The 27,503-nt window shown below is 39.2% G+C and overlaps 1 protein-coding gene across 5 annotated transcripts in view; it reads right to left on the bottom strand.

Moving 5' to 3' along the window:
- The window catches only part of Atosa (atos homolog A), a 79,709-nt gene that overhangs the window by 15,939 nt on the left and 36,267 nt on the right, over positions 1 to 27,503 (bottom strand). For all 5 annotated transcript variants that reach the window (XM_090358386.1, XM_090358384.1, XM_090358385.1 and 2 more), the window contains 6 exons: positions 16,536 to 16,720; positions 14,613 to 14,815; positions 13,778 to 13,903; positions 8,007 to 9,846; positions 4,517 to 4,630; positions 1,384 to 1,463 (listed from right to left, as the gene is read on the bottom strand). In XM_090358386.1, coding sequence (XP_090214512.1) covers positions 1,384 to 1,463; positions 4,517 to 4,630; positions 8,007 to 9,846; positions 13,778 to 13,903; positions 14,613 to 14,815; positions 16,536 to 16,720 — 2,548 coding nt within the window. The remainder of the gene's footprint in view (positions 1 to 1,383; positions 1,464 to 4,516; positions 4,631 to 8,006; positions 9,847 to 13,777; positions 13,904 to 14,612; positions 14,816 to 16,535; positions 16,721 to 27,503) is intronic.

Below are 27,503 nucleotides of genomic sequence, written 5' to 3'. Positions count from 1 at the left end.
GGATAGTGCTCAGGCCCTCAGTTCAAGCCCCAGGACTGGCAAAACAAAAGACGAAAAACTGCCAATTAGATTTTATATAACACTTAAAAGTATGGGGGCCGGGAGTTTAGCCTGGTGGTAGAGTACCTGCCTAGCATGCACAAAGACCCGGGTTCAATTCCTCAGTACCACATATACATAGAAAAAGCCAGAAATGGTGCTGTGGCTCAAGTGGTAAAGCTCTAGCCTTGAGAAAGCCCAAAGACAGTACTCAGGCCTGGCAAAAAAAAAAAAAAAAAAGTGTGTGTGTGTGTGTGTGTGTGTGTGTGTGTGTGTGTATCAAGGCTGGAAATACTCAGGAGGCTGAGATCTGAAAATCACAATTCAAAGCTAGCCAGGTCAGGAATTACCTCTCTCTCTCTCTAATTAACTGTTAGAAAACAGAAAGTGGAACTGTGGCTCAAAGTGGTAGAGTGCTAGCCTTGAACAGAAAAATCTCAAGGACAGCTCCCAGGCCCATGACACACAAAAAGAAAAAAGAACATAGACAGAAAGCAGGGGATATGGATATGGCACAGTGGTAGAACTTGCCTAGCAAAATTGAGGCTCTGGACTCAATTCCAGACAATCCTTAAAAAATAAAAATTATAGTATAATTTGCCAATATGGAAAAAAACACAAAGGCTTTTTTGCAAAGAACTGTAAGGAGAGGTTAGCTGGGTTATTCATAGCTTATGCTTGTAATCCTAGCTACTCAGGAGGCTCAGATCTGAGATCATTGTTTGAAGTCATTCTGGGCAAGAAAGTCTGTGAGATTTTATCTCCTAATTACAAAAAAAGAGCCAGAATTGGAGCTGTGATTCTGGTGATGGAGCACTAGCCTTGAGCAAAAAAACCTCAGGATCAGTACCTCAGCCCTAGGATAGGCACAAATATGTTAATTAGAATAAAATAAAATAAAAATATAAGGCAGAGAATCATGACCAGGAGTATATAAATCTATTTAAATGTTAAAAATGTTTATTAGAATTACTAAAATAGTTGATAATTGTCTCAATGACTTCCTTTCTTACCTTTAGTAATTTTTTTTGCCATTCCTGGAGCTTGAACTCAGGGTCTGTGCTCTGTCCCTGGCCTCTCTGTGTTCAAGGCTAGCACTCTATCACTTGAGCCATAGCACCACTTCCATCTTTTTCTGTTTATGTGGTACTGAGGAACTGAACCCAGGGTTTCATGCATTCTAGGCAAGCAGTCTACCACTAAGCCACAGTTCCAGCCCACCTTTAATAATTTTTGCACATACAACATCATATTGAAAATATGAACATTTTGATTTTTAGCTTCATTTATTGTCAGAGATAGAATTTTGTGAAATTCTATTTCAGACATACAGATACATTTTACCTTCTTGATGATATGCTTTTCAGACGCAGCAATGAAGAATTCAGATCAAAGCAACCTGATTGTGTTTTTCTTTGAGGAACCTAAAGCCAAAACAATCATAAATAAAAGCTATGCAGCATGTTTTAAAGTAAAATTTCTTGCATGACAGCACATTTCAAATAATGTTACTTATTACATATTTTCTTATATTCTAATTTTATTCGTTAGCAAAAAAAAGATAGGTAGTGAAAGCATTCTTACTAGGTTTTAAGTTTTTAAAAAGCAATTTCTTCCAAAACTACATAATACATGGAATCCCAATATATATATATAATATGCATAGGACTTTCACTTCTTTTTTGGACAGTTATTGGGTCGGGGCAGTGACCTTTAGTTCTTTTGCTCAAGGATAACATTTTGTGCCACAGCACCGCTTCTGGTTTTCTGGTGTTTTTTGGAGGTAGAGTCTCACAGACTTTCCTGCTAGAGCTAGCTTCAAACCATAGGTCTCAACTTGCTTAGTAGCTAAGATTGCAGGTATGAACCACCAGCACCCGGACTTCACTTCTTGATATATTTGTGTACTCTTAGGCGGGGGGGAAATCATGGTGAATACTTGAAGTTTTCCAATACCTAGGGAAAGGGCCTGGGATCTGCCAGCTCTGTCTTCCTTTGTACCATACTTTCAAGAAGCTTAAGGCTCGCGAGAATGTTGGATTTCAAATATCATTGTGGTGTATCAGATTACACTAAAAACAAACTAAAGATTAAAAAATTTATACAAGAAATAAAAGGATTTGTTTCTAGAATTAAGTATATCAGATATTTCTGACACTGGTCAAATTGTAGACTAATAAACAGATGATACTGAAAAATGCACACATCAATTTTTTTTAGTATTATATACAAGTATTTTCTATTTTTTAGACAGAACTTAATGGACCATTTTCCATGTAAACACTGAGGACTACAATTCTGTAATGTTCTCTAGCTACATTTCTTTTAATTCCAGTTAAAACTTTTGGAATTCCTCTAAACTTACACTAAACACATTACTTTGTCCTCCATAGCTTTCTGACCCTTTTGTACCATTCTATACTTCTTAAATATTTCCTAAATAGTGCTTTCTGTACACTGTCTACGCATTTGTTATATCTGGGTCTCTTAAATCTTTATTCTACTACTTCATCCATCAGTATATGAATGCACACTTCAAATGTACATTTTTTCTTATCTAGTGTTTCTATTTAGTTAAAAAGAACTAAACAAAATCAGCAAAAGAATGTATTAACAATGGTATCTTCTTAATTGCTTTTTTACAAAACTAAGGAGAATTTAAATAATTTCAGCCAAATTACCATAATGCACTTAATGCCACCAAAATTTAAAACATAAAACTTGTAGTTTAAAACTTCCAATTAGGGGGCCGGGAGTTTGGCCTAGTGGTTAAAGTGCTTGCCTAGCATGCATGAAGACCCGGGTTCGATTCCTTGGTACCACATACATAGACAAAAAGCTGAAAATGGTGCTGAGGCTCAAGTGGTAGAGTGCTAGCCTTGAGAAAGTCCAAGGACAGCGCTCAGGCCCTGAGCTCAAGCCCAGGACTGGCAAAAAAAAAAAAAAATTAAAAAAAAACAAAACAAAAACTTCCAATTAGGGGCTGGGAGCATGGCTTAGTGTGAGTGCTTGCCTAGCATGCACGAAACCCTGGGTTCTATTCCCCAGTACCACATACACAGAAAAAGCAGTAAGTGGGTCTGTGGCTCAAGTGGTAGAGTGCTAGCCTTGAGGAAAACCCAAAGATAGTGCTCAGGCCCTGAGTTCAAGCCCCAGGACTGGCAAACCAAAAGACAAAAACCTGCCAATTAGATTTTATATAACACTTAAAAGTATATGCCCCGTGTTAATTCTTTAAAAGTGCTTATATAAGTTTTTTCCTCTGAGATCTGAGATCATCTTCAGTACGAGTCAGTTGTTTGGTCAGGAGCATGGCCTAGTGGTACAGTGCTTGCCTAGCATGCATGAAGCCCTGGGTTTGATTCCCTGGTACTACATATACAGAAAAAACTGGAAGTGGTGCTGTGGCTCAAGTGGTAGAGCACTAGCCTTGAGAAAGCTCAAGGACAGTGCCCAGGCCCTGAGTTCAAGCCCCAGGACTGGCAAAAAACAAAAGCAAAAACAAAGAATTATTAAAAAAAAAAGTTGTTGGTAAGCCAGGCACCAGTGGCTCACATATGGAATCCAAGCTACTCAAAAGGCTGAGATTTGAGGATCTCAATTCAAAGCTAGCCCATGCAGGAAAGGCTGTGAAACTTATCTCCAATTAACCACCAGAAAATTGAAAGTGGTACAGTGGCTCAAAGTGTTAGAACACTAGCTTTTGAGCAAAAGTTCAGGAAAAGGGTCCAGGCCACAAGTTCAAGCCCTGTGACTGGTTAAAAAAAAAGTTGTTGGTGTCCTGGGTCATAGGTTTGAGACATATTCATGTTTTCTCTTCTAGAATGGAATTCATAGTTCAAATTTAGTTTTTAGAAATGTCTAGTAGATGTTTCTGAATCTGATAGGTAGCATAAATGGGGAATATCTCAAAATAAGACAAGTAAATACATGAGTTCCAAGTCAAAGGGAGATCTGAATTTACTTTGCAGATGATCCTGTCATGATTTAGTAGTCACTGATACAAAACCACACACACACACACTCCTCTAATATTAAGAGTTTTTTGACATTTAATAATGATAAATATTAGTCAAAAAGAATTCCAGGAAAAATTATTCCCTTTTTAATAAATTTTATTTTTCTTCATTTCTATACTTTTCCATATTATCACTAGCTATTAAATTTGCTATCAAAAAATAAAGCTTAGCAGGGCACTGATGGCTCGTGCCTATAATCCAAGCAACTCAGGCAGGAAACTGAGATCTGAGGATGGTGGTTCAAAGCCAACACATGCAGGAAAGTCTGAGACTCATCTCCAATAAACTACTCAGATAAAGCCAGATGTGGTACTGTGGCTCAAGTGATAGTGCTAGCCTTGAGCTAAAGTTCACGGATAGTACTCAAGCCCAGAATTCAAGCCCCAGGACCAGCACCCAAACACACACACAGACACACAGACACACACAACCCCTGAGAGTGGGTAGGGAATACTTACAGGACTTGAAAGAAGAGGCAATCCAGTTCGAGGATGAAAGGCTCTTGTTGAGGTTCCATCTAAGGAATGAAAATTATTTTTCTGCCAGATGCTTGAATGTTTCAGTGTACCCTTCTATTAGAAAAAGAATTACAGTTTAATGGTAATGTTTAATACCATTCAAAGGTTTGTGTACAGCTTTTCAGTTTTTAGCATCATTGCTAATGCAATTTGAGGTATTCATTACATCCTTGGCAATGAAGCTGAAGACCTACACACACACATTAGAAAATAACACCTAAGATGATGTTTTTGTCAAGATGCTGAGCAAATCCAAATGTTCTATAGTATGCCCAAAATGCCTTACCAACATGTTCATTCAGAATCTAGCATCTAAGGGCCAGGAACATAGCCTAATGGTAGAGTGCTCACCATGCACAAAACCCTGGGTTCAATTCCTCAGAACCACATACACAGAAAAAGCTGGAAGTGGCACTGTGCTCAAGTGGTAGAGTGCTAGCCTTGAGCAAAAAGTGTCCAAGGACACTTTTGAACACAGTGCTCAGGCCCTGAGTTCAAGCTCCAGGACTGGCAAAAAAGAAAAGGAAAGAAAAGAAAGTAAGCCAATACTTTTAGTAGAATCATCTAAAACATAAAATCATGTCAATATCAAGAGCAATTTTTAGAGAATTTAATTGTGTGACATAAGGAAATTTAAGAATATATGTAATGCAATCACAGCACTATGTTTTTACTGTGATTCATGAGATAGGTTAAGTGGTGGCTCAGCACCAGTGGCTCTCACTTGTAATCCTAGCTACAAAGGAGGCAAGACCTAGAGGATCTCAGCTTGAAGCCAGCCTGCACAGGAAAGTCCATGAGATTGCTATGTTCAATTAATCAGCAAAGCACTGGACTAGAGGTATAGCTCAAATGGTAGAGCTTCTACCTATATCAAGAAGAGCCAAATAAGAATGTGAGGGTCTGAGTTTCAAGATCTGGTACTAAAATGGAAAAGAAAATGGTTAGTGAGTAGTATAGAAGCATTTGCTTATATTACTTATTTGTCTCTCAGCCAAGATTAAATGCAGAGGCATATGCTTATAATCCCAATGGGCAATAATAAAGCAAGCTGCCAGAACTTAAAAATTGGGCAAATTCATAATCCTAGCTACTCAGGAGGCTGAGATTTGAGGATAGTGGTTTGAAGCCAGACTGAGCAGCAAAGTCCATGAGACTGTTATGTCCAATTAACCACCAGAAAACTGAAAGTGAACTAGGAGTCAAGTGAACAAAGAGTCTCAGGTACAGGGCTCAGGTCTGGAATTCAAGCCACAGGGCCAGTAAAAAACAAAAACAAAAACAAAAAACAAAAAGGGCCGGGAGTTTGGCCTAGTGGTAGAGTGCTTGCCTAGCATGCACGAAGACCGGGGTTTGATTCCTTGGTACCCACGTACATAGGAAAAAAGCTAGATGTGGAGATGTGGTGCTGTGGCTCAAGTGGTAGAGCTCCAGCCTTGAGAAAAGTTCAAGGACAGTGCCCACAACTGGCAAAAAAAAAGAATAGAGACATCTTATTCTCTATACTTTATAGTATCAATCTTTCACATATATTCATGATTCATGAATTATTTGGTATTTAATTTATATGCATTAAGTGGCAAAAAAATACAAATATTCAAAGAGAAATCTCCAAGAAATGAACAGACTGGTAGAACACAAGGGAAGAGACAACACTGTTCAAAAAAAAAAATTACCTAACTTATGTAACTATAACTGTTCTGTATAGCACTTTTACAATAACAATAAAATTAAAAAATTATTAAAAAGAGCAAATACCAGAAAAACTGGGCAAATTTTGATCAGAAGATTAAAAATGTATGAATTAAAATTAGAAGAGACTGGGCTGGGAGTTTGGCCTAGTGGTAGAGTGCTCGCCTAGCATGCATGAAGATCTGGTTTCGATTCCTCAGTACCACGTACATAGAAAAAAAAAAAAAAAGCCAGAAGTGGTGCTGAGGCTCAAGTGGTAGAGCTCTAGCCTTGAGAAAGTCCAAGGACAGTGCTCAGGCCCTTAGCTCAAGCCCAGGACTGGCAAAAAAAAAATAGTAGAAGAAACTAATTTACTACCTAGGCTCATGTCAAATTCATAATCCTGCTGCCTCAGGTTTTCAAGAAGTTAGGATTAAAAGCATATGCCACTGTAAGCAGCAAAAAAAAGCTAACATTCATAAAACACAGGGTAGGATTTTAAGACAATTATTATTTTGGGGAATATCTTCTATCTAAAAAAATGTGTTGGGGCTGGGAGTTTGGCCTAGTGGTAGAGTGCTTGCCTAGCATGCACGAAGACCTGGGTTCAATTCCTCAGTACCACATACATAGAAAAAAGCCAGAAGTGGTGCTAAGGTTCAAGTGATAGAGCTCTAACCTTGAGAAAGTCCAAGGACAGTGCTCAGGCCCTGATCTCCAGGACTGGCAAAAAAAAAAAAAAAAAGTGTTACAGGCACACAGAATATTTTAAAATGTATTTGTTCAGTACTTTTTCCACTCAAGTTCTGGCATGCTTAAGCTATAGCTCCACTTTCAGCTTTTGCTGGGTAATTGTAGGTAAAGACTCTCAAGATGTGTTTTCCCAGAATGGCTTGAATTGTAATCCTCACATCTTAGTCTCCTGAGTAGCTAAGATTAAAGTCACAAAGCTATCTGTACTGGGCTAAAATCAAAGTACTTTTTAACATATCAAATAGCATTCATTCTCTCCTGAATCTACTGATCAAATGTTTTTAAACTTTGGTGGTTCTTTTTTCTTTCTTTCTTTTTTTTTTTTTTTTTTGGTGGGTCATGGCACTTGAACTTGGCCTGGACGCTGTCCCTGAGCTCTTCAGTTCAAGGTTATGGCCCTATCCCTGGGCCTGGGCATTGTCGCAGAGTTCTTCAGCTCAAGGCTACCACCCTACCCTTGAGTGAAGCCCCACTTCCTATTTTCTAGAGGCTAACTGGAGATAAGAGTCTCAGATCCTTTTGTGCCTGGGCTACCTTTGAACCTTGATCCTCAGATCTCAGCCTCCAGAGTAGCCAGGATTACAGGCGTGAGCCACTGCCATGCCACTAAATTTTGGTGTTTCTTAACAGAAGTAAACAAATCTTTTAGATTGCAAGTAAGGATGAAGATCTAAGCTAAAAGATCAAGATAAGACATCATAATAAGATTTACTGAGATAACAGTAGGGTTTAAGGTCCCAGTCTCTATTAAATCCTATGATTTTTTTATTCTATCTACATAGCATTTGCTTTCCAGGGAGTGGGTTTCTTTGCAAAGGTGCTATAGTTCTATCATTATTATAAAAATAGTGGGCATCTTGGGTCATTTTTAACCACTCTGGAAAAGTTGAGTTTGATTGTCCTTCTAATCCACCCTGAGTTGTTATCACGAGATCTCCTATGAACAAAATTCAAACCCTAACAAATAGTTGAGAATTCTATTTGAAATTAATTGCAAGTTACCTACCAACACTTCAGTACTTTTCAGTCGTTCACATGTAGACAAACAGTCTTGCATATTTTTCTTTAGAGAACAGTTTTGAGATTTTTCTTCAGTTGAATCTTCTTTCTTATCCTGCTCACTTTTTAATTTGTCTGACTTTTTGCATTTGAAACTTTCATTATCTTTATGGAGATAATTTTCTATGCTATTAAGGTGAGTATTTTGATCACATGTCTTGGGCTTTTTTGAGTCTTTATTTGAGCAATTATTTTCACACTTGTTCAAATATTCAGACATTTCCCTCATACTGACTTTTATTCTTGAATCAACTGTTTTTGAATTGTCAAGTTGGAAACTGTCAAAAGAGTCTGGATTATAATTCTCATTTTTTAGTATTTTTTCCTTATATTTATTTGTGCAAATCTTTTTTTCAATACTGCTGCATTTTGAATACTGTTTGTCAATTGCATTGCTAATTTCTTGCTCCTTAGACTGGGCCTCCGAAAGTGTATTTTCTAATATGCTCAGCAAATCTAAGTTATTTTCATTGCAATGAGACATATTTGAGGAAGTAGATAAAGTAGTAACTTTGTTCTGTGTCTCCTGACACACGCTTTGGACGACTTCAGTAGGATTCTTCTGACACTGGTTCCTTATTTGAGGTTTCAAAGAAGACTTTTCTTTACTGTTGCATTTAAAAGAACTGAACAATTTTCTAGGTATCAAGTTTTCCCCATCACTACTGTCTCCTAGCAAGGAAAATTTTCCATGGTGGAAAGGCACAGAACCATCATCTTTATTTGTCTTCAACAATTGCTTGTCTTCATAGGAGCTCCTGAACATCTTGGAAAGACCTGGAGTAGAGTCAGGCATGGTGAAAGTGGGCCGAGGAACTCGTGATGTCACGGGATCAATATGCTCCAAGTGCTGTGCAATTCTCGCAATGACGTCCTGCCGCTCCTGCAGTAGAGAGCCAATCAGAGGATTTGCCTCTCCAGTAGATAGCCGACAGTAAGGCCCACTAGAGGTGCAAGTTTCACTCCGCAGACTTTCTGCTTTTATCCGAGTTTTCCCTTCATGGATGTCTTCTGAAGTCAACTCTGGACTACCAAAAGAAACGGAGAAAGTGTCTCTACATTTTCTTACATTTTCATTCTCTTGGGAAGTGCGGTAAAGTTTTGAATTCAGTGGACTGGAGTCTGGAGTATTAAATGGAGGGCCAGAAATATGTGAAGGGCTTGGATCACAATGAATCAAATGCTGAGCAATCCTTGCAATCACTTCTTGTCGATCCTGAATTAGAGAGTCTATTAGAGGGTTTGTCTCCCCACCTGACTGCCAAGAACTCTGGCGGCTAGAAACACTGGAACCAGTCAATGAAAATGACTTTAAAGTTCTCATGGATGCTTCATGTGACTTTTTATCTCCTGTGCCACCAAATTCCAGAATGTTGGATTGAGATGTCCTGTGGTCACATTTACTGCCAGGGCTGGGATACAGAGTGACATTTTTGATGGCTGTAGTATACTCTGGAGTTGTGCCATGTTTTACATGCAGGACACTTTCAGGAGCCATGGTCCATGTTTGCTTGCTACACAGACGCTGTGAACTGTTTGGACTACTCTGCTCTACTTCTTTAGGACTGCGATGCTGATGGTTTTTAAGTTCATGCTCTGGACTTCTTTTCTCATAAATAATGTTAGTGTGAATACTGCATGTCAAAACCGGGTAACTGGATTGCCTGGGTAAAGACTGAACGCTGACTTTCAAGGCCACATTGTGAGAAATGTTGGGGACAGGAAACACATGTTCGATTGGAGACTGTGAAAAATTCCACTGGAGGTCAATATCAGCAGCACTGATTCTAGAATCAAACAGGAAAAAGTACAAAAGCAATGGATTGCAAATGTTATGTCCACCATTCTATTTAAATTATTATGCGATTATTATTTTTTAGGTTCCAGGTACTTATAATTTTAGCTACCCTAGAGACTTTAATTTCCAATTATAGCACAAAGCTATAACTGGAGGCAGGGCTCAACGGTACAACACCAGCCACAAGCAAAGAAACCAAGTATATGAGATCCTGAGTTCAAGGTCCAGTACCAGCCAAAAAAATAAGAAAAAAGGCAGTCATTCACTTATTTTTGTTTGCATTAATTACCACTGAGGTTAATTTTGAGTCACCTAGATATGCATATCATTCTGAGGAAACTAACATGTGTTATAACATTATACTCGAAGAGATGATTTGTATTGGGTAGCACTGAGAATTTAACTCAGAGTTTCAAGCTTACTAAACAATAACTACTGCTTAAGTCATACCCACAGATAGGCCCTTGGTGTTTTTCCCAGGTTGTCCTGGTCTGTGGTCTTCCACTGTAGCTTACATGGTAAGTATCAACTACCACTCCCAGCTGTTATTGGTTGAGACAGGCCTCATAAAACATAAAGCAGCCACATGCAGAAAACTAAAAATTGACCCTAGCCTTTCACCATGCACAAGCATTAACTCAAAGTGGATCAAAGACCGGAAACCGTGAAACTGCTACATGATAGAGTAGGAGAGACACTGCAACTCATAAGCACAGGCAAAAGATTCCTGAACAGAATCCCAGGGTCACAACAGACTGGAGAGAGACTCGATAAATGGGACTACCTAAAAATAAAGTTTCTGCACAGATAAAAGCATAGCCACAAAAGTAGAGAGACAGCCAACCAACTGGGAAAAGATATTTACCAACAATACATCTGACAAATGTTTAATATCCAGTATCTACGGGGAACTCAAGAAACTAATGCCCCCCAAAACCCAGTAAACCATTCACTAAATGGGCAAGGGAACTAAAGAGAGACTTGTCAGAAGAAGAGATTAAAATGGCAGAAAGGCATATGAGAAAATGTTCATCATCCATGGTCATAAAGGAAACGCAAATAAAAACAACCCTAAGATTCCACCTTACCCCAACAAGAATGGCCAAGATTTTGAACTCAGACAATGACAGATGCTGGAGGGGTTGTGGAGAAAAAGGAACCCTACTACACTGCTGGTGGGAATGCAGACTAGTTCAGCCACTCTGGAAAGCAGTGTGGAGGTTTCTTAAAGAACTGAAAATAGACCTTCCCTACGATCCCGCCATACCACTTCTGGGCATCTATCCTGAACATCATGACCCAAGATATTACAAGGACACCTGCTCAGCTATGTTCATCTCTGCACTATGCACAATAGCCAGGCAATGGAAACAATCCACATGCCCTACTGCAGATGAATGGATACAGAAAATGTGGTATATATACACAATGGAATTCTACATAGCCAACAGACAAGATAAAATAATGGCATTCACACGAAATGGATGAACCTAGAGCGAATCATGTTGAGCTGAGACAAGACCTAAGGAACAAAAGGCGCATGGTATCCCTAATATATGGCTATTAAATCCAAAGAGTACAAGAGCAAGGACTCAATAACTATATACCCAAAGCTATGGACATGGTAACAGAAATATAAACATTACTAGATAGACATAAAAACCTATGACTCTATAGACATAATGTTTTATTTCATAAATTAATACGTTTCTATGACATACAAACCCTTAGCCTAATTTTGATTAAGTTCTAAATACTAAGTCCCAGTGATTGTAAATAGAGATTCCCTCCTTGAACACCTGTTAAACACGTCATTTGAAATATGATGTAAAAAATCAATGTTAATAAATTCTTTAATTAAAAGAAAAAGTGTAAAAAAAAATCTGCCAAGACTGGTCTAGAACTATAATCTTCCAAATCTCACCTTCTGAGTAGTTAAGATCACAGGCATATGAGCTACCAATATTCAGGCAAGATGATATTCTTTTTAAGAGATCTGACAATTTAAGCATTAAAGCTAGAGAATATTATAAAGAAATAATATTTGTCAAAAATGGAAAAGTAGGGGCTAGGAATGGAGCCTAGTGGTAGAGTGTTTGCCTAGCTTCATTAAACCCTGGGTTCAATTCCTCAGTACCACATAAACAGAAAAAGCCAGAAGCAATGCTGTGGCTCAAGTTGTAGAGCCCTAGACTTGAAAAAAAAAAAAAAAAAGGTCAGAGACAGAGACAGTGCCCAAGCCCTGAGTTCAAGCCACAGGACTAGCAAAAAAAAAAAAAAAAAAAAAAAAAAAAAGAAGAAGAAAGAATGAATGAATGAATGGAAGAAGAAAGAAAGAGAGAGAAAGAGAAAAGAAAAGAAAAGAAAAGAAAAGAAAGAAGAAAGGAGGCCAGGAATTCGGCCTACTTTTAGAGTGCTTATACAGCATGCACAAAGCCCTGGGTTCAATTCCTCAGTACCACATACACAGAAAAAAGCCACAATTCATACTGTGGCTCAAATGGTAGTCTTGAAAAAGCTCAAGGACAGTGACCATATCCTGAGTTCAAGCCCTAGGACTGGCACAAAAAAAAAAGGGGGGGAGGGTCTGTAGTTATAGTATAAAATTGATTTAGCTCATTTTATCGTGTAAGGTGATTAACAGAAATATCTCATGGCCATCTGCCTAAAAAGGCAATTAGTTGCTTGGCAACCTGTATGTTTGTTTATGTAACACACAGTTTTGGGGTTTTTTTTGAGGCATGCTATCATTCTGTTGACTAGGCTGTCTTGTACTTACTTCTAGGCTTAAATGATCCTCTTGCACTGCCCGCCTGAGCTGTTGAGACTACAAACCTGCTCAACCATGCACAGCTATATTTACATTTATTTGCATACATGTGTATGTGCCCTGTGGCTGTGTCTGTGTGCTCTAGTCTTGAGGCTTGAACTCAGAGCCTGGGTACTGAACCTGATCTTTGTGCTCAAAGCTAGCGCTCAACCAACTGAACCATACCTCAATTTCTGGCTTTTTGGTGATTAATTGGAGTTAAGAATCTTGAGGACTAGCTGGGCACAGTGGCTCAAGCCTGTAATCCTAGCTACTCAGAAGGCTGAGATCTGAGGATTCAAAGCCAGCCCAAGGCACAAAAGGACCTGAGACTCTTATCTTCAGTTAACCTCTAGAAAATGGAAGTGGGGCTTGGCTCAAAGATTGGGTGGTAGCCTTGAGCTGAAGAGCTCAGGGACAGTGCCCAGGCCGAGTTCAAGCCCCATGACCAACCCTTCCCCCACCAAAAAAAAAAAAAAGAAATGAATCTTGAGGACTTTCTTGTATGAGCTGGCTTCAAACAAAACTCCTCATATTTCAGCCTCCTGAGTAGTTAGGAATAAGATGTGAGCCATCAATACATAGCATGTTTGCATTTTTCAAAATGACAAAACTTAAGATGCTTATTATAGAAATCTACAAGCCTAGGAAATGTTTCCAATTTATAATGGTAGCATTAAATCTATTTTTTTTGCCAGTCCTGGGCCTTGAACTCAGGGCTTAGCCACTGACCTTGGGCTCTTGGGCTTTATCAAGGCTAGAGCGCTACCACTTGAGCCACAACACCATTTCTGGCTTTTTTTTTTTTTTTTTTTAATGTATGTGGTACCAAGGAATCAAACCCCGGGTTGGCAAGCACTCAACCACTAGGTTAAACTCCCGGCCCCTAAATCTATTCTTGATTCTCTTACTCTGTACCAAATTTAACACAACAAACAAGATCCATACTGATGCAATCTAAATTTCTCTTGTTTTGGGGAAAACATCATTAAACTTTACCATCTTATATTTAGAAATAAAGAAAATACATTTTTTTAAATGTAAAATATCCTTCAGTCCGCCAAACAAGGTGACTATCATTCTTTTTTTTTTTTTTTGGCCTTAGACGTACCTGTAAAGAATATTTCGTGGAATAGCACCATGAGAAACACTCAGCCAAGCACTTAACTGAGAAAAAAACACAAACGAGCGTACAGCCAATAGAAGGGTCTTCTCTTCAACGAATCGCTCTCCATTCCTGAGGGAAGTAACAAAGCATAATCTCAATCTCAGAAAGTATGCAGTGACTAACATTTTTTTTTTTTGGGTGGGTCATGGGGCTTGAACTCGGCCTGGGCACTGTCCCTGAGCTCTTCACCTCAAAGCTACCACCCTACCTCTGGGCCTGGGAGTTGTCCCTGAGCTCTTCAGATCAAGGCTACTACCCGACCCTTTAGCCAAACCCCACTTCCCCATTTTCTAGAAGTTAATTGGAGATAAGAGGCTCAGGTCCTTTTGTGCCTGGGCTGGCTTTGAACCTTGATCCTCAGATCTCAGCCTCCTAGATAGCTAGGAGTGAGCCACCGCAGTCAACTTACAGTGACTAACTTTTGAGGAAGATAAAACCTGAAACTAAATCATACTCAGGATATGTGTACTTGCTAATGCCATGGACTATAAAAATACAGGGATCGGGGCCGGGAGTTTGGCCTAGTGGTAGAGTGCTTGCCTAGCATGCATGAAGACCCGGGTTCGATTCCTTGGTGCCACATACTTAGAAAAAGCCTGAAGTGGTGCTGAGGCTCAAGTGGTAGAGCTCTAGCCTTGAGAAAAATCCAAGGACAGTGCTCAGGCCCTGAGCTTAAGACCAGGACTGGCAAAAAAAAAAAAAAATACAGGGATCTAAAGACATAACAGTTAATTTTTAGGATGTAGGGGAGAAGACACACTGAGGTCTAACAACTTACTGCCGAGGAACTGGCTCCAAGATCCATCTTTCAAGTAGCAGAGCATCCTGCTTAATGGCAGGGTCATTCAGATCAGCCCCTTCTGTGCTGGGCCCATCATCACTGTAGCAGCAGTCCGGCAGCAGCATTACCTCTACCATGATGGGCAGGTTGTTCTTCCACAGCAGGGCCACCTCAGACCTGGTGCGTCTGGCTTGGCGACACTTAAGAGAAAACAAAGATGAACAATGTGTCTCAATTATCATCCTAATTTTGTGTTGAAATTTGAAAGCTGCAATTATAAAAACAAAACTCATCCCCTGTAGGACTTTGGTAAAGCTTTGCTGTATAGGATTAGTTTATTAAATTATGTATTTAGGATAGTAAGTGTCAGAAGGTAATCTTTATGTGCAAATTTCCTGGGGGGGACATATCTTTGCACTATTTTGTGGAAAACAAAACTTCCATACAAAATGTTTGCTGGGTTCCCGCACTGTCCATCTTGCCTACTTTAATTTAGCTATTATCATAGAAAAGATTATATTAAATCTTAAGACCAAGATATCAAATTTTAATTTTCATTACACACTCAAAATAGGCAATGCTTTTTTGTGTGTGTGCCAGTCTTGGAGACTTAAGCTCAAGGGGCTTTTTTGATGCTTAACTAGAGATAAGTCTCATAAACTTTCCTGCCTGAGCTGGACTCAAACCAGGATCTTCAGATTTCAATCTCCTCAGTGGAGTGCTAGTCTTGAGTTAAAAAAAAAACATCCAGAGACAGCACCCAAACCCTGAGTTTAACAACTAAGCAAAAAAAAAAAAAGTCAAGCTGGAGGCATGGCTTAAGTGGTAGAACATCAATTGAGTAAACATGCTGAGAAGACAGTGCAAGAGTGCTAAGTTCAAATACTGGCTAAATAAAATAACATCTAAAAAAACAAAGAAGAAAAAATTTTTTCTTTTTCTTTTTTTTTTGCCAGTCCTGAGACTTGAACTCAGGGCCTGGGCTCTGTTCCTGAGCCTCTCTCTCTGTGCTCAAGGTTACTGTTCTAACACATGAGCCACAGTGCCACTTCCGGCTTTTTCTGTTTATGTGGTACTGAGAAATCGAACCCAGGGCATCAAGCATGCTAGGCAAGCATTTTACCACTAAGCCACATTTCCAGCCTCAAGAAAAATAAAGCAAATTATTCCTTGCCTACCAAACATTTTTAGTATTATTTAAAAATACTAATATAATGAAAATACACTTCCATTTTTTCAAAATCACATGATCCAGTCTCCAATGCTCATACCTATAATCTTAGCTACTCAGAAGGCTGAGATTTGAGCATCACGATTAGAAAGGCCAGCCTGGACAGAAAAGTCCATGACTCTTATCTCTAATTAACAATCAAAAAGCCAGAAATGGAGTTTTAGGCTAAAACAGTATAGTTCTTGCTGCAAAAGAAAAACTCAGGGACAGCTCCCAGGCTCTGAGTTTAAGCTCTAGTACTACACAAAAGCAAGAAAGCAAGCATAAAAGGGAGGGAGAAGGAAGAGGAGAGAAAGAGAAAGGGAGAAAGAGGGAGAGAGGAAGAGAACGAGAAAGAGAGGATAGATAAGGAAGGAAGGAAAGAAAGAAGGAAGGAAAGAAGGACAAACTAATAGGAGAGGGAAATTGGTTAATAAAAGAAAAATAATCATAACATCCATTTGTCACATGAACAAAAGTAAACAGAATGGAAGACTTGGGGCAGAGATGCCAAAACAAAACCAAATCACAGCAATGAAGACAGTCCAATTTAAGAGTATGAAAGGGGTGAAACTGGCGACCCCTCCCCACTCATCAGCAGAGCTACCCACCTATGCCCTTGTTTAAGAGCCAATTTTTAATAAAGATGATGGCAGAATTTAAACTAGTTTATAAAAACACAGAAAAAACATTCACCACATGCTTCTCACCTGGGCCAGTTTGTCATTGCATTCGTGTTTGGTGGTTACTGGGTAACAAGACTGTGCAGGAGGGCAGTGGAAACTTTCCGTTCGACCTTTTACAGAACATTCAGGCGTTCGTCCTTCAGTTATTAGCAAGGCCAGAGAGACCAAGAACTCTTCAGCATCATACTCAAAATATTCATCCAGTGTATCTGAAATTTTAAAAAGAAGATGTTTTGCAAGCAAGATATTCACCACTTTAAGCCAGGCACAGTGGCTCACACCTGTAACCCTAGATACTCAGGAGGCAGAGATTTGAGAATCCAGGTTCAAAGCCAGCCCAGTACCAAGCTGTTTTTTTTACTATAGCTCTGTAGTAGAGTCTAAAGTTTGATATTGAAATGGGTATATGGCCAGCACGGATCATTACTACACTGTTGGTGTGAGTGTAAACTCATAGTGTAAACCACTATGGAAAGCAGTATGTCGGTTCCTCAAAAGACTAAACATAGAGCAACCCTCTAACCCAGCAATACCACTCCTTGGCATTTACCCAAACATCCAGAAACAAGGACATACTAAACCCACTAGCACAACAATGCTCATTGCAGCACTATTTACCATAGGAAAGATATGGAACTAACCCAGATGCCCCCCAGTAGGTGATTGAGTGGATTAACAAGATGTGGTATTTATTACACACAATGGAATTCTATGCTGCCATCAGAAAGAATGACATCGCCCCATTTGTAAGGAAAGGGAGAGACCTGGAAAAAATCATATTAGGTGAAATAAGCCAGACCTAAAGGAACATAGGCTCAATGGTTTCCCTCATTTGTAATAACTAGTACAAAACTTGTGACTCTCCTAGCAGAGGATTACAATAGCTCAAAACCTAGATATATAAGGCCATATAGGAAGAGGCTAAATGAAAGACCTCCAGGATATGGAAACAAGAGCTATATAAAGTGTGAATGTTGTTCTTAATGTACTATGCTATTTCTCATCTCTTTTGTTGTCCCTCGGTTATTCTCATGTGTTATAGTATCTTGCCTTGTTATCTGGTATATTGTATATACATTTGTTTATTTGAAATAGGAAAGGGAAGGGGGAAAACAAGGTGAGGGGAGGGGTGAGGGGAAGGAAATGGGGACAAAAACATAAGAAGGGCTATCAATGTGTATGAAGTAATACACCTTCTATCTGGCGAATATAACTGTAACCCTTCTATTAATTATAATAAAAATATAAGAAAAAAAGAGCCAGCCCAGGCACTAAAGTCTGGGAGATTCTTATCTCCAATTAACCACCAGAAAACTGGAAGTGGCGCTGTGGCTCAAGGGGTAGGGCAGTAACCTTGAGCTGAAGAGTTCAGGGACAGCACCCAGGCCCAGCGTTCAAACTCCACAACCAACCAAAAAAAAAAAAAGGTATTCACCACTTTAATGCATGTTTTTCTTCAGTGCTGGGGAATAAACCCAGAACTCTGTAGGCACCAGGAAGACCTCTGACATTGAACTATGCACACCACCCTTAAAACACTCTTAATGAGAATCATGCAGCTGGGCATGATGGCACTTACTTCTAATCCCAGTACTTGGGGGGCTGAGGAAGAATAATAGTTTGAGTTCCATGCCAGCCTGAGCGACAGAGTAAGAGAGACACTGCCAGACAAGCAGGCAGGCAGGTAGATAGTGAGAGAGACCCTGTCTGACAAACAGAGAGAGATAGAGAGAGAGAGACACCCTGTCAAACAGATAGATTCATAGGTATATATAACATATATCTCAAAAAGTAGAGATTTCTAAAGTAACATATGTACACACACATACACACACACACACACACACACACACACTGAATGCAGTTCTAAAATCCCTGGCTCCCAAAAGCCTGGAGCTGGTAACTCTGATTTCATATATTACAATACAGCGGAAGTAGATAGATGTTGAGATGAACTGATTTACCCCTTGAATTCTTATTGGGGCTTCTGATAAGTTGAAAATCACATCACTTAAGATGGCAACTGGGATATAGATCACATACAAGATGGCAACTAGGTTCTAGTCCCCTCAACACCCAGTTGAATGTACATTGCCTGATTATAAACTAAGCTGAGAATTTTCTTCTAATCCAATTTAAAAGTGATACAGAAAAACCTGTCAAACTGCTTTATAGATTTACCTTGTACTTTAAGATGCTTATTCAAACACAAAAATGAGCCAGGCACCAGTGGCTCATGCCTTTAATCCTAGCAACTCAGGAGGCTGATATCTGAGTGTCGTGGTTTAAAGCCAGTCTGGGCGTAAAAGTCTGTGAGACTTTTTTTTTTTTTTTTTTGCCAGTCCTGGGCTTGAGCTCAGGGCCTGAGCACTGTCCTTGGACTTTCTCAAGGTTCGAGCTCTACCACTTGAGCCTCAGCACCACTTCTGGCTTTTTTCTATGTATGTGGTACCGAGGAATCGAACCTGGGTCTTCGTGCATGCTAGGCAAGCACTTTAACCACTAGGCCAAACTCCCGGCCCAGTCTGTGAGACTTATTTTTTATTTTTTGCCAGTCCTTGGGCTTTTTCGAGGCTAGTGCTCTACCACTTGAGCCATAGCATCAGTTCCAGATTTTTCTATGTATATGTTACTGAGGAATTGAACCTGGAACTTTATGCATGCCAGGCAAGCACTCCACCACTAGGCTAAACTCCTGGCCCCATCTATGAGACTCTTATCTCCGATGAACCATCAGAAAACCAGAAGTGGTGCTGTGGCTCAAGTGGTAGAACACTAGCCTCGAGCTAAATAGCTCAGGGACAGCACCCAGACCCAGAGTTCAAGTCCCACAGCCAACCCTCACAAAATTTTTTTTTCCAACGCTTTTTTTTTGGCCAGTCCTAGGCCTTGAACTCAGGACCTAAGCACTGTCCTTGGGCTTTCTCAAAGCTAGAGCTCTACCACTTGACCCATACACTACTTCCAGCTTTTTTCTCCCTATGAATGTGGCATTGAGGAATCAAAGCCAAGTCTTTGTGCATTCTATCACCAGTCCAAACTCCTGGCCCCAATTAAAGGCTATTGTATTAAACTATTGTATTTTGTGAAAAATAATACTATGGACTTAAAATGTAGTATCAATTATGGTGAAGTTAAATTTGTTTTTCTTCACTCATAAATTTCTAATAAATTCACTCAAATTTCACCGTAAATTTCTTTTTTTTTTTTTTTTTTTTTTGCCAGTCCTGGGCTTGAGCTCAGGGCCTGAGCACTGTCCTTGGACTTTCTCAAGGCTATAGCTCTACCACTTGAGCCTCAGCACCACTTCCGACTTTTTTCTATGTATGTGGTACCGAGGAATCGAACCCGGGTCTTCATGCATGCTAGGCAAGCACTTTAACCACTAGGCCAAACTCCCGGCCTCACCGTAAATTTCTAAAGATCCTTAAAGGAGGATGACAGCCTCAGAGCCGCTTTCAAGATATAAGCTCTTATCAAATATTATGTCTATATTAGTGTTAAAAATATACACCTTGGGCCAGGAGTTTGGCCTAGTGTGTGCCTAGTATGCATGAAGATCCAAGTTCAAGTCCTTGGGGCCACATACATAGAAAAAAGCCGGAAGTGGTGCTGTCGTTCAAGTGGTAGAGCTCTATCCTTGAGAAAGCCCAAGGACAGTGTTCAGACCCTGAGTTCAAGCCCCTGGACTGGGCAAAAAACATACACATCTTTTTTCCATTTAGAAAAAGATTAGGTCAGTTACTAGTGACTCATGCCTATAAACATAGCCACTCAAGAGGCTGAGACCTGAAAATCTTGATTCAAAGTTAGGCAGGGCAGGAAAGCCTATGGGATTCTTACCTCCAACTAACCAGCAAAAAGGTAGAGGTAGAGCTGTGGCTCAGTTGATAGAGCACTAACCTTGAGCACTGAGAACCCAAGGCCTTGAGTTCAGATTTGGCACAAAAGAAAAAAATTAAGTTCATACTGTATAGCTTTTAAATATATAATATGTGTTATATGATTGTTTTTGTGCTGGTCCTGGGGCTTGAATTCAGGGTCTGGGCACTTTCCCTGAGCTTTTTGCACAAGGCTTGCACTCTACCACTTAAGCCACAGTGCTACTTCTGGCTTTTTCTGTTTATGTGGTGCTGAGGAATCAAACTCAGGGCTTCATGGATGCTAGGCAAGCACTGAACTACTGAGCCACATTCCCAGCCCCCACTTTCTTGACACACACATGCTTGTTATTGTTGTTGTTGAATGTGGGACTACCACTGAGTCACAGTACCACTTCCAGTTTTCTAGTGGTTAACTGGAAATAAAGAGTCTCAAGGTTTGTTATGCCCAGGATGGCTTTCAACCATGATCCTCAGATCTCGGCCTCCTGAGTCATTAGAACACAGGCGAGAGCCACTGGCACCCAGCTGACCTTTATATTTTTAAGAATAGGATTTTTTTTTGACAGTCTTAGGACTGAATTCAGAGCCTGGGCACTGTCCCTGAGCTTCTTTGTGCTTAAGGCTAATGCTCTACCACTTGAGCCACAGCACCATTACCTGCTTTTTCTGTTTATGTGGTACTGAAGAATCTAACCCATGGCCTAATGCATGCTAAGCAAGCACTCTACTACTAAACCACATTCCCAGCCCTATATTTTTAAATCTTATGTTATTATATAGTTTACTGTTTTCAATATAGTTAGGCAGTCTTTAAATTTGAGGTTCTCTTTTTAAGAGAGTCTATCATTCTTTAAAATCAACATCCAGAATCTATACTCTACAGCATACACCTAGCTGACTACCCCCTTCCCCATAATCCCCAGGTGACATCTGCAAGCTTGTGAACAGATCACCACTGCGTACATGCCATCTCCCAAACACACAGTACCAAAGCCTGGTTAAGAAATGTTAAGTGAGTCAACCTACAGCCTTATATAGAAAACACACTAAGCAGTACCTCTAACCCACTGGCATCTCATAAGCTTTTTTTTGGGGGGGCAGTCCTGGTGCTTGAACTCAGGGCCTACGTACTATCCTTGGGCTCTCTCAAGACTAGCACTCTACCACCTGAGCCACAACACCACTTCTGGCTTTTTTGTGTATGTAGTACTGAGGAATTGAACCTCAGTTTTTGTGCACTCTACCACTAGGCCATGCTCCTGACCTGTAAAACTACTTTTTATTTTTATTTATTTATTTTATATTTTTATTGTAATTAATAAAAGGGTTACATGATATTTGCCAGATAGAAGGTACATTAATTCACATATATTGATACCCTTTCACATGTCTTGGTTCCCATTACCCTCCCCTCCACTCCCCCCATCTTGGTTTTCCCCCCTTCCCTATCCAATTTCAAATAACCAAATACAAATAAATCTAATATATCAGATAACAAAGTGAGATACTGTAACAATATAAGATAACGAAGGGACAGCAAAAGAGATGAGAGATAACCTAGTACATTAAGGACAATGACCAGGGAGGTTGGCCTAGTGGTAGAGTGCTTGCCTAGCATGCAGAAAGACCCGGGTCCAATTCCTTGGTACCACATACACAGAAAAAGCCAGAAATGGAGCTGTGGCTCAAGTGGTAGAGTGCTAGCCTTGAGGAAAGCCAGAGAACAGTGCTCAAGCCCTGAGTTCAAGTCCCACGACTGGCAAAAACAAAAAAACAAAAAACTACTTTTTAAACACCACTGCTACCAATGTAAATATCCTAAAAGAACACATGAGTATTAATGCTACTGAGAAAAATTACAGAAAACTGCCAGGAAAAGTGGGATGAGATGGGTACAAGGAAGGGCACCAAAAAGGGGCAAGGAATGGTGGGGAGAGGTGCTTGACTGATTACTAGCACTTTATGATGACTTGCTATCATCATACTGACATAGCCAAAGTGCTTAACAGGGTCTCTACTTTACTTATACTCTAGGAACTACCAAGTATAAAGTGTTAACAGCTTAACTTTCATGAAAAGGACCTCTGAATATCATAACAATTGATTATAATTTGGTGACTTTTATCATCTCCTCCAAGAAAGTAAGCTAAACAAACTCCCACACTACAGCTTAAGTTTGTAGTTCTCTGTGCAGGTGCAAAATATTTAAATGAAAAATTTTAAATAAAGAGAGGTTGCCAGGCATTGGTGGATCTCGTCTATAGTGCACCTACATAGGAGACAAAGATCTGGAGGATGGTGGTTTGAATCCAGCCCAGGAAGAAAAGTCCTTGGGACTCCATCTCCAAAATAATGAGGCAAAAAATCTGGACAAGAGCGGCTCAGCTACAAGATTGCTAGCTAAGTAAGCTGAGCAAGATCAAGGGTTTAAGTTCAAGCTCTGATACTCGTAGTTTATAGACACTAGTTATCTATTAATTACTCCGCCAACTATTACTTAAGTATTCTAGGTAATACAAAAAAGGATGCAATAGTTATATAAATATTGGATCAAATGATATTGTTAGTGAAACTACAGGCCAGTTCACAATGATAAACAGGCTTTTACTTATTTTAATCACTTCTGCGTTTACGATAACTTTCATTTAAAAAGGCATTTTGTAACAAAATGCTTGGAAAACATTTATAAAACTTTCTATTGCTCATCTTTTAAAATTTTTTGTTAAAATGTTTATTGTAATTGTAAAGGTGATATACAGAGGGGTTACAGTTGCATGAATCAGGTAATGAGTACATTTCTTTTTGGACAATGTCACCCCTTCCTTTGCTCTCTCCAAGTTTTACCTCCCATCCTCACTCATAAGTTGTGTAGTTCATTTTCCACATAGTGTCTGAGTCCACTGCTGCATTTGTTCACCCTTTGTCTCTCTATTTTCTCTTGTTCATCTTTGATGCATGAAAACCTGCTGTTGGTAATGTTCTAATCACAAGTCTATTTCCTCGGACATTAATAAAATCTCTCCTGTGCAAGGCAAAAAAAAAAAAAAAAAAAAGAAAAAGAAAAAGAAAAAAGAAAACCTGCTGTTGGGTTAGCATGAAACTGCAATCCTTGGCAGCTTTTGGGAAGCACCAAAATGTACTAAGCTGGAAGCTACACAGCTTCATTTGTGTCAACAGGAACAAGAGCCAAAGCACAATTCTGTGGGGGTCTCTAGCACCCTTTCCATGGATCTCTCCCATCTGCTCAATAAAGGCCTAGTTATCACTTCAGAGGGGGCTGAGTTTGTTGGAATACATTGCAAACACGTATAAAAATGATACAGTGAAATCCTCCCTTCTTTGACTAATACATGCTAATTAAAAAAAAAAAAACTCTCCTCCAAACCCCCCAAAAGACTACTGTTTGAAGGAGCAATGACAGGAGGGTAGAGACCATGTTTCTCAAAAATGGAAAACAGCCTCTTTTCAAAAGGGGGTGATAGATTAAAGTTTTCTGAAGGAAACAAGATAATAACATCCAGAAGAAAAACTACAGCTTCCTTCAGAGAATCAACCAGTGGGAGCAGTTCATGCCCCCTTGCAATCATTCATTTGTTCAGGTGGATTCATCAACCATTTTTAGGCAAAAGTAAACAGATCAATTATTTAGGGTGGAAAATTACACTAAGTGGCTATGGTAAAAGATAGCAACTTAATTTAAGGCTGATGAGAATAGGAACAATACTTTCTTTAAATTGATTTCCTACAAATCCAGTCTCAAACTACTCTATATCCTATTTAAAATGGTAACTCTGCCAAAAGCAGTATCCTTTAATAAAGATAATGAGCAAGCAGTAGGATTTAATACTAAAGTCATGCTTTTAATTAATGTTTTATTAGATGACGATGGCCATTATCCTCAACTTCAGGCAGTCAAGAATAGAGTATTTCCTAGAATCAGATTAAACTGATTAGTTAGTCCAATTCACACACAATTAGAATTATTGAGCATAGCTATTATGACCAAGCAAGTATTTACTGCTGTATTATCCCAAAATCTATTTAGAAAACTGGCTAATCTAATTAAATTCTATATTTAACTTAGATAACCAACACAAAAAAGGACTGTTGGAGAGTGGCTCAGTGGCAGAGTGCTGGCTTCACAAGTGCAGGACCCTAATTCAAACTCCAGTGTGTGTGTATGTGTATGTGTGTGTTGGGAACATCCGGTACGGTGGCTCACACCTGTAATCCTAGCTACTCTAGAGGCTGATATTGGAGGATCACAGTTCAAAGCCAGCCCAGGCATGGGAGTCCATGACACTCCCATCTTGAACTAACCATTGGAAAACCAAAAGTGGCACCCCAAAAGTGGCACCATGAATTCAAAGTGGTAGAGCACTAGCCTTGAGCTTAAGAGCCCAGGGACAGTGCCCAGGCCCAGACTGACAGGAAAAAAAAAAAATAGTTGGGAGATTAGCCTGGGCTACATGGTAAGGCTGCCTTTAAAAAAAGGGGGGGAGGGGAGTATGAAATAATCAAAGGATGTAGGCTTATATACACTGTCTTTCTTTAGATGTTATCCCATCTTGTCTAAGCCCTTACTCTCTTCCTTAATTTCTACTGTTTTTTAAGGAAATAATTACCTGAAAGCAAAATTAATTATATCTAAAATCTAAAAGAAAGAACATAAATTTTACTTGAAGCTCTTAGAAAACCAGATCACCTGTCTTACTGGTATCCACCATAGTAGTTGTCATAAAAAACAGCACTTGAATGAATGCTCATTGTTCCATCCTGTCTGATTTCCTTACTTGCAGCTTATTTTTGAGCTAAGCAATAAAAAGCTTGCTATTATCTTTCCACATAATTACTTTATTATTCTCCTGGATTTCATATTTTAACAATATGATTCTTAACAATATAATTCTCTGCAAGTGCACAAAGAAACATTTGTTTTAAAATAATGAAAGTGCTTTAGACAATCACTCATAAAATCTCCAGCACAAGGGCTGAACATCTGAATTAATCAAAGATCAAAAAGGGAGAAAATATTTCCTGAATCGATGTTCAAATGGATCACTTCACATTTTTATAGATCCAACACATCACAGCATTCAAAACATAAAAGCTCAAAAAAGAAAACTAAACTGTAAGCTCTCTAAAAGACTTGCTAGCATGTCTGGAGCTGTGTGGCTGAGTGATAGAGCATGCACTTGGGTAGCTAGCAAGAACAAGGTTCTGGGCTCAATCCATAAATAAAATCAAAGTGTTATGGGAACAGTTAGGAGGGACTGAACCCTGGACATCAGAAAAAATTCCCAGAAGACACAGTATTTTTAAATGTGAGAATTAGAACTAGTCAGTTTTTTGTTTTACCTAGGCTAAGTTTAGGCTGCCAGAACTAAGGTTTGAGTCATGCATCACAGATGTCGGAGCACAATCTTACAGACTTTATTCATTGCTTCTTACCTGCACTGACCCTATTTAATTTCATTTCTCACTACTCAGTGTAAAGTATCAGATGTAATTCATCACCATATCAGGGCCTGACACCTCTCAAGCAGAAAATACTGTCTTTTTCATTTTTGTCTTTTTGTGGGAACACTCCTGAGATTGTATGGTGTTATCCCTACATACCTCAGGCAGAGAGAACTCTGGGACCAGGAGATAGAAAAATATTGTCACAGAGAAAATCAAAGTCCTATCCACCCAAACCACAAGTTCTAGATTAAGCAGTATGCTCAAAGGAATACTCTATGTTAAAAACGCAACGATCTGCTATTCTAGTGCTGTTTAGATTTGCTCCAGATTTTCTAATCCAGATATCTGGCACATAACTTTCCAAAATTATCCTTAAGCTTAACCTAATTTAGTGGTGCTTTTTTACCCCATGGAAATATGGTTACAACACAGGCTGGTCCCCCTAAAATATACTTTGTCCTTTCAACCTCCTTCCCTTGACAAATGCCTGAATCTTATTTCTTCTGAGTAGTTTCAACATTCATACTTTCCACTGAGAGTTTGTATGTGTGAAATCTAAAACTCCTGGAAAAATAAAATGATGATGGAAGAGATATGTTTTTAATTAAAAGTTTAGAAACTTAAGCCCCACAGTAAGATCAGTTTAGCTTCGTTCTTATAAACCATGATGGAAGTAGGTCAGTCTGTCATTTCTAGAGAAGAATGATTTCTGGAAGGGATTCCAGATGTTAGCCTAATGTCTTTTAGGTCTCTTCCAATATGAACCTACAGCTCAGAGATCTGAGCACTGCATTCCAGCTGGTGTTGGTTCTTTGTCAGACACCTACCCAGAATATAGGAGACAGTGAGAGAATTCTGGATAGTCATCAGGAAAAGGCAGTCTACAAAAGTACTAATTTATGGAATGCATACAGGCACATTTTTTACCATCGCCTTTGAAGCCAAAAAAATAGCACCTATGTTCACGATGTATGCATGATGCTTCTGCTTGAATATATATCCTTATTGCTTTGCCAATTTGTTTTAATCTTCAAGTCTTAAAATTAAAGCTTTTAGGCTTTTGACTAAGATCAAATAAATTCAACAAAATTCCTTGACAAATTTAGATCATAAAAGAATGTATGACTCACACCTGTAATCCTAGCTATTTAGGAGGCTGAGATCTGGGATCAGGGTCCAAAGACAGCCTAGACAGGAAACTTAGTAAGACTCTAAGCTCCAATAAACTACTCCAAAAAAAAAAAAAAAAAAGCCAGAAGTGGCACTGTGGCTCAAATGGTACACCATTTGCCTTGAACAAAAGAAACCAATGGACAACACCCAGGCCCCATTACAGGCAATAATAAAAAGAATGTATGAATGTATAAATGAATGTATGAATAATAAAAAGAATGTATGGATATTGTCTACAAAATTCTAAGAGTACTTACACACTTTTTATTTTTCCTAGCAAAAGTTGATATCTTTTAGTTGATTTCTGGCAAGGACAGTCAGACAACAATCATTCCTTCCTCGTATATTTTTGAGTGATCTCAGGCAAATATGCTTTGCCTAAATATAGACACCAAAGCTATACAGTCAAGTAAAATCAAGATACTTTTCTCTAAAAGGGTTCTCCTCCCCTCTAACATCTATCATCTCTGGG

The sequence above is a fragment of the Megascapheus bottae genome, chromosome 25 (genome assembly GCF_031878675.1).
Source record: "Megascapheus bottae isolate mThoBot1 chromosome 25, mThoBot2.hap1, whole genome shotgun sequence".
In the NCBI taxonomy this organism is placed as follows: Eukaryota; Metazoa; Chordata; class Mammalia; order Rodentia; family Geomyidae; genus Megascapheus; species Megascapheus bottae.
Note: the sequence above shows the minus strand (reverse complement) of the source record. Positions and strands in the feature narration are given on the sequence as shown.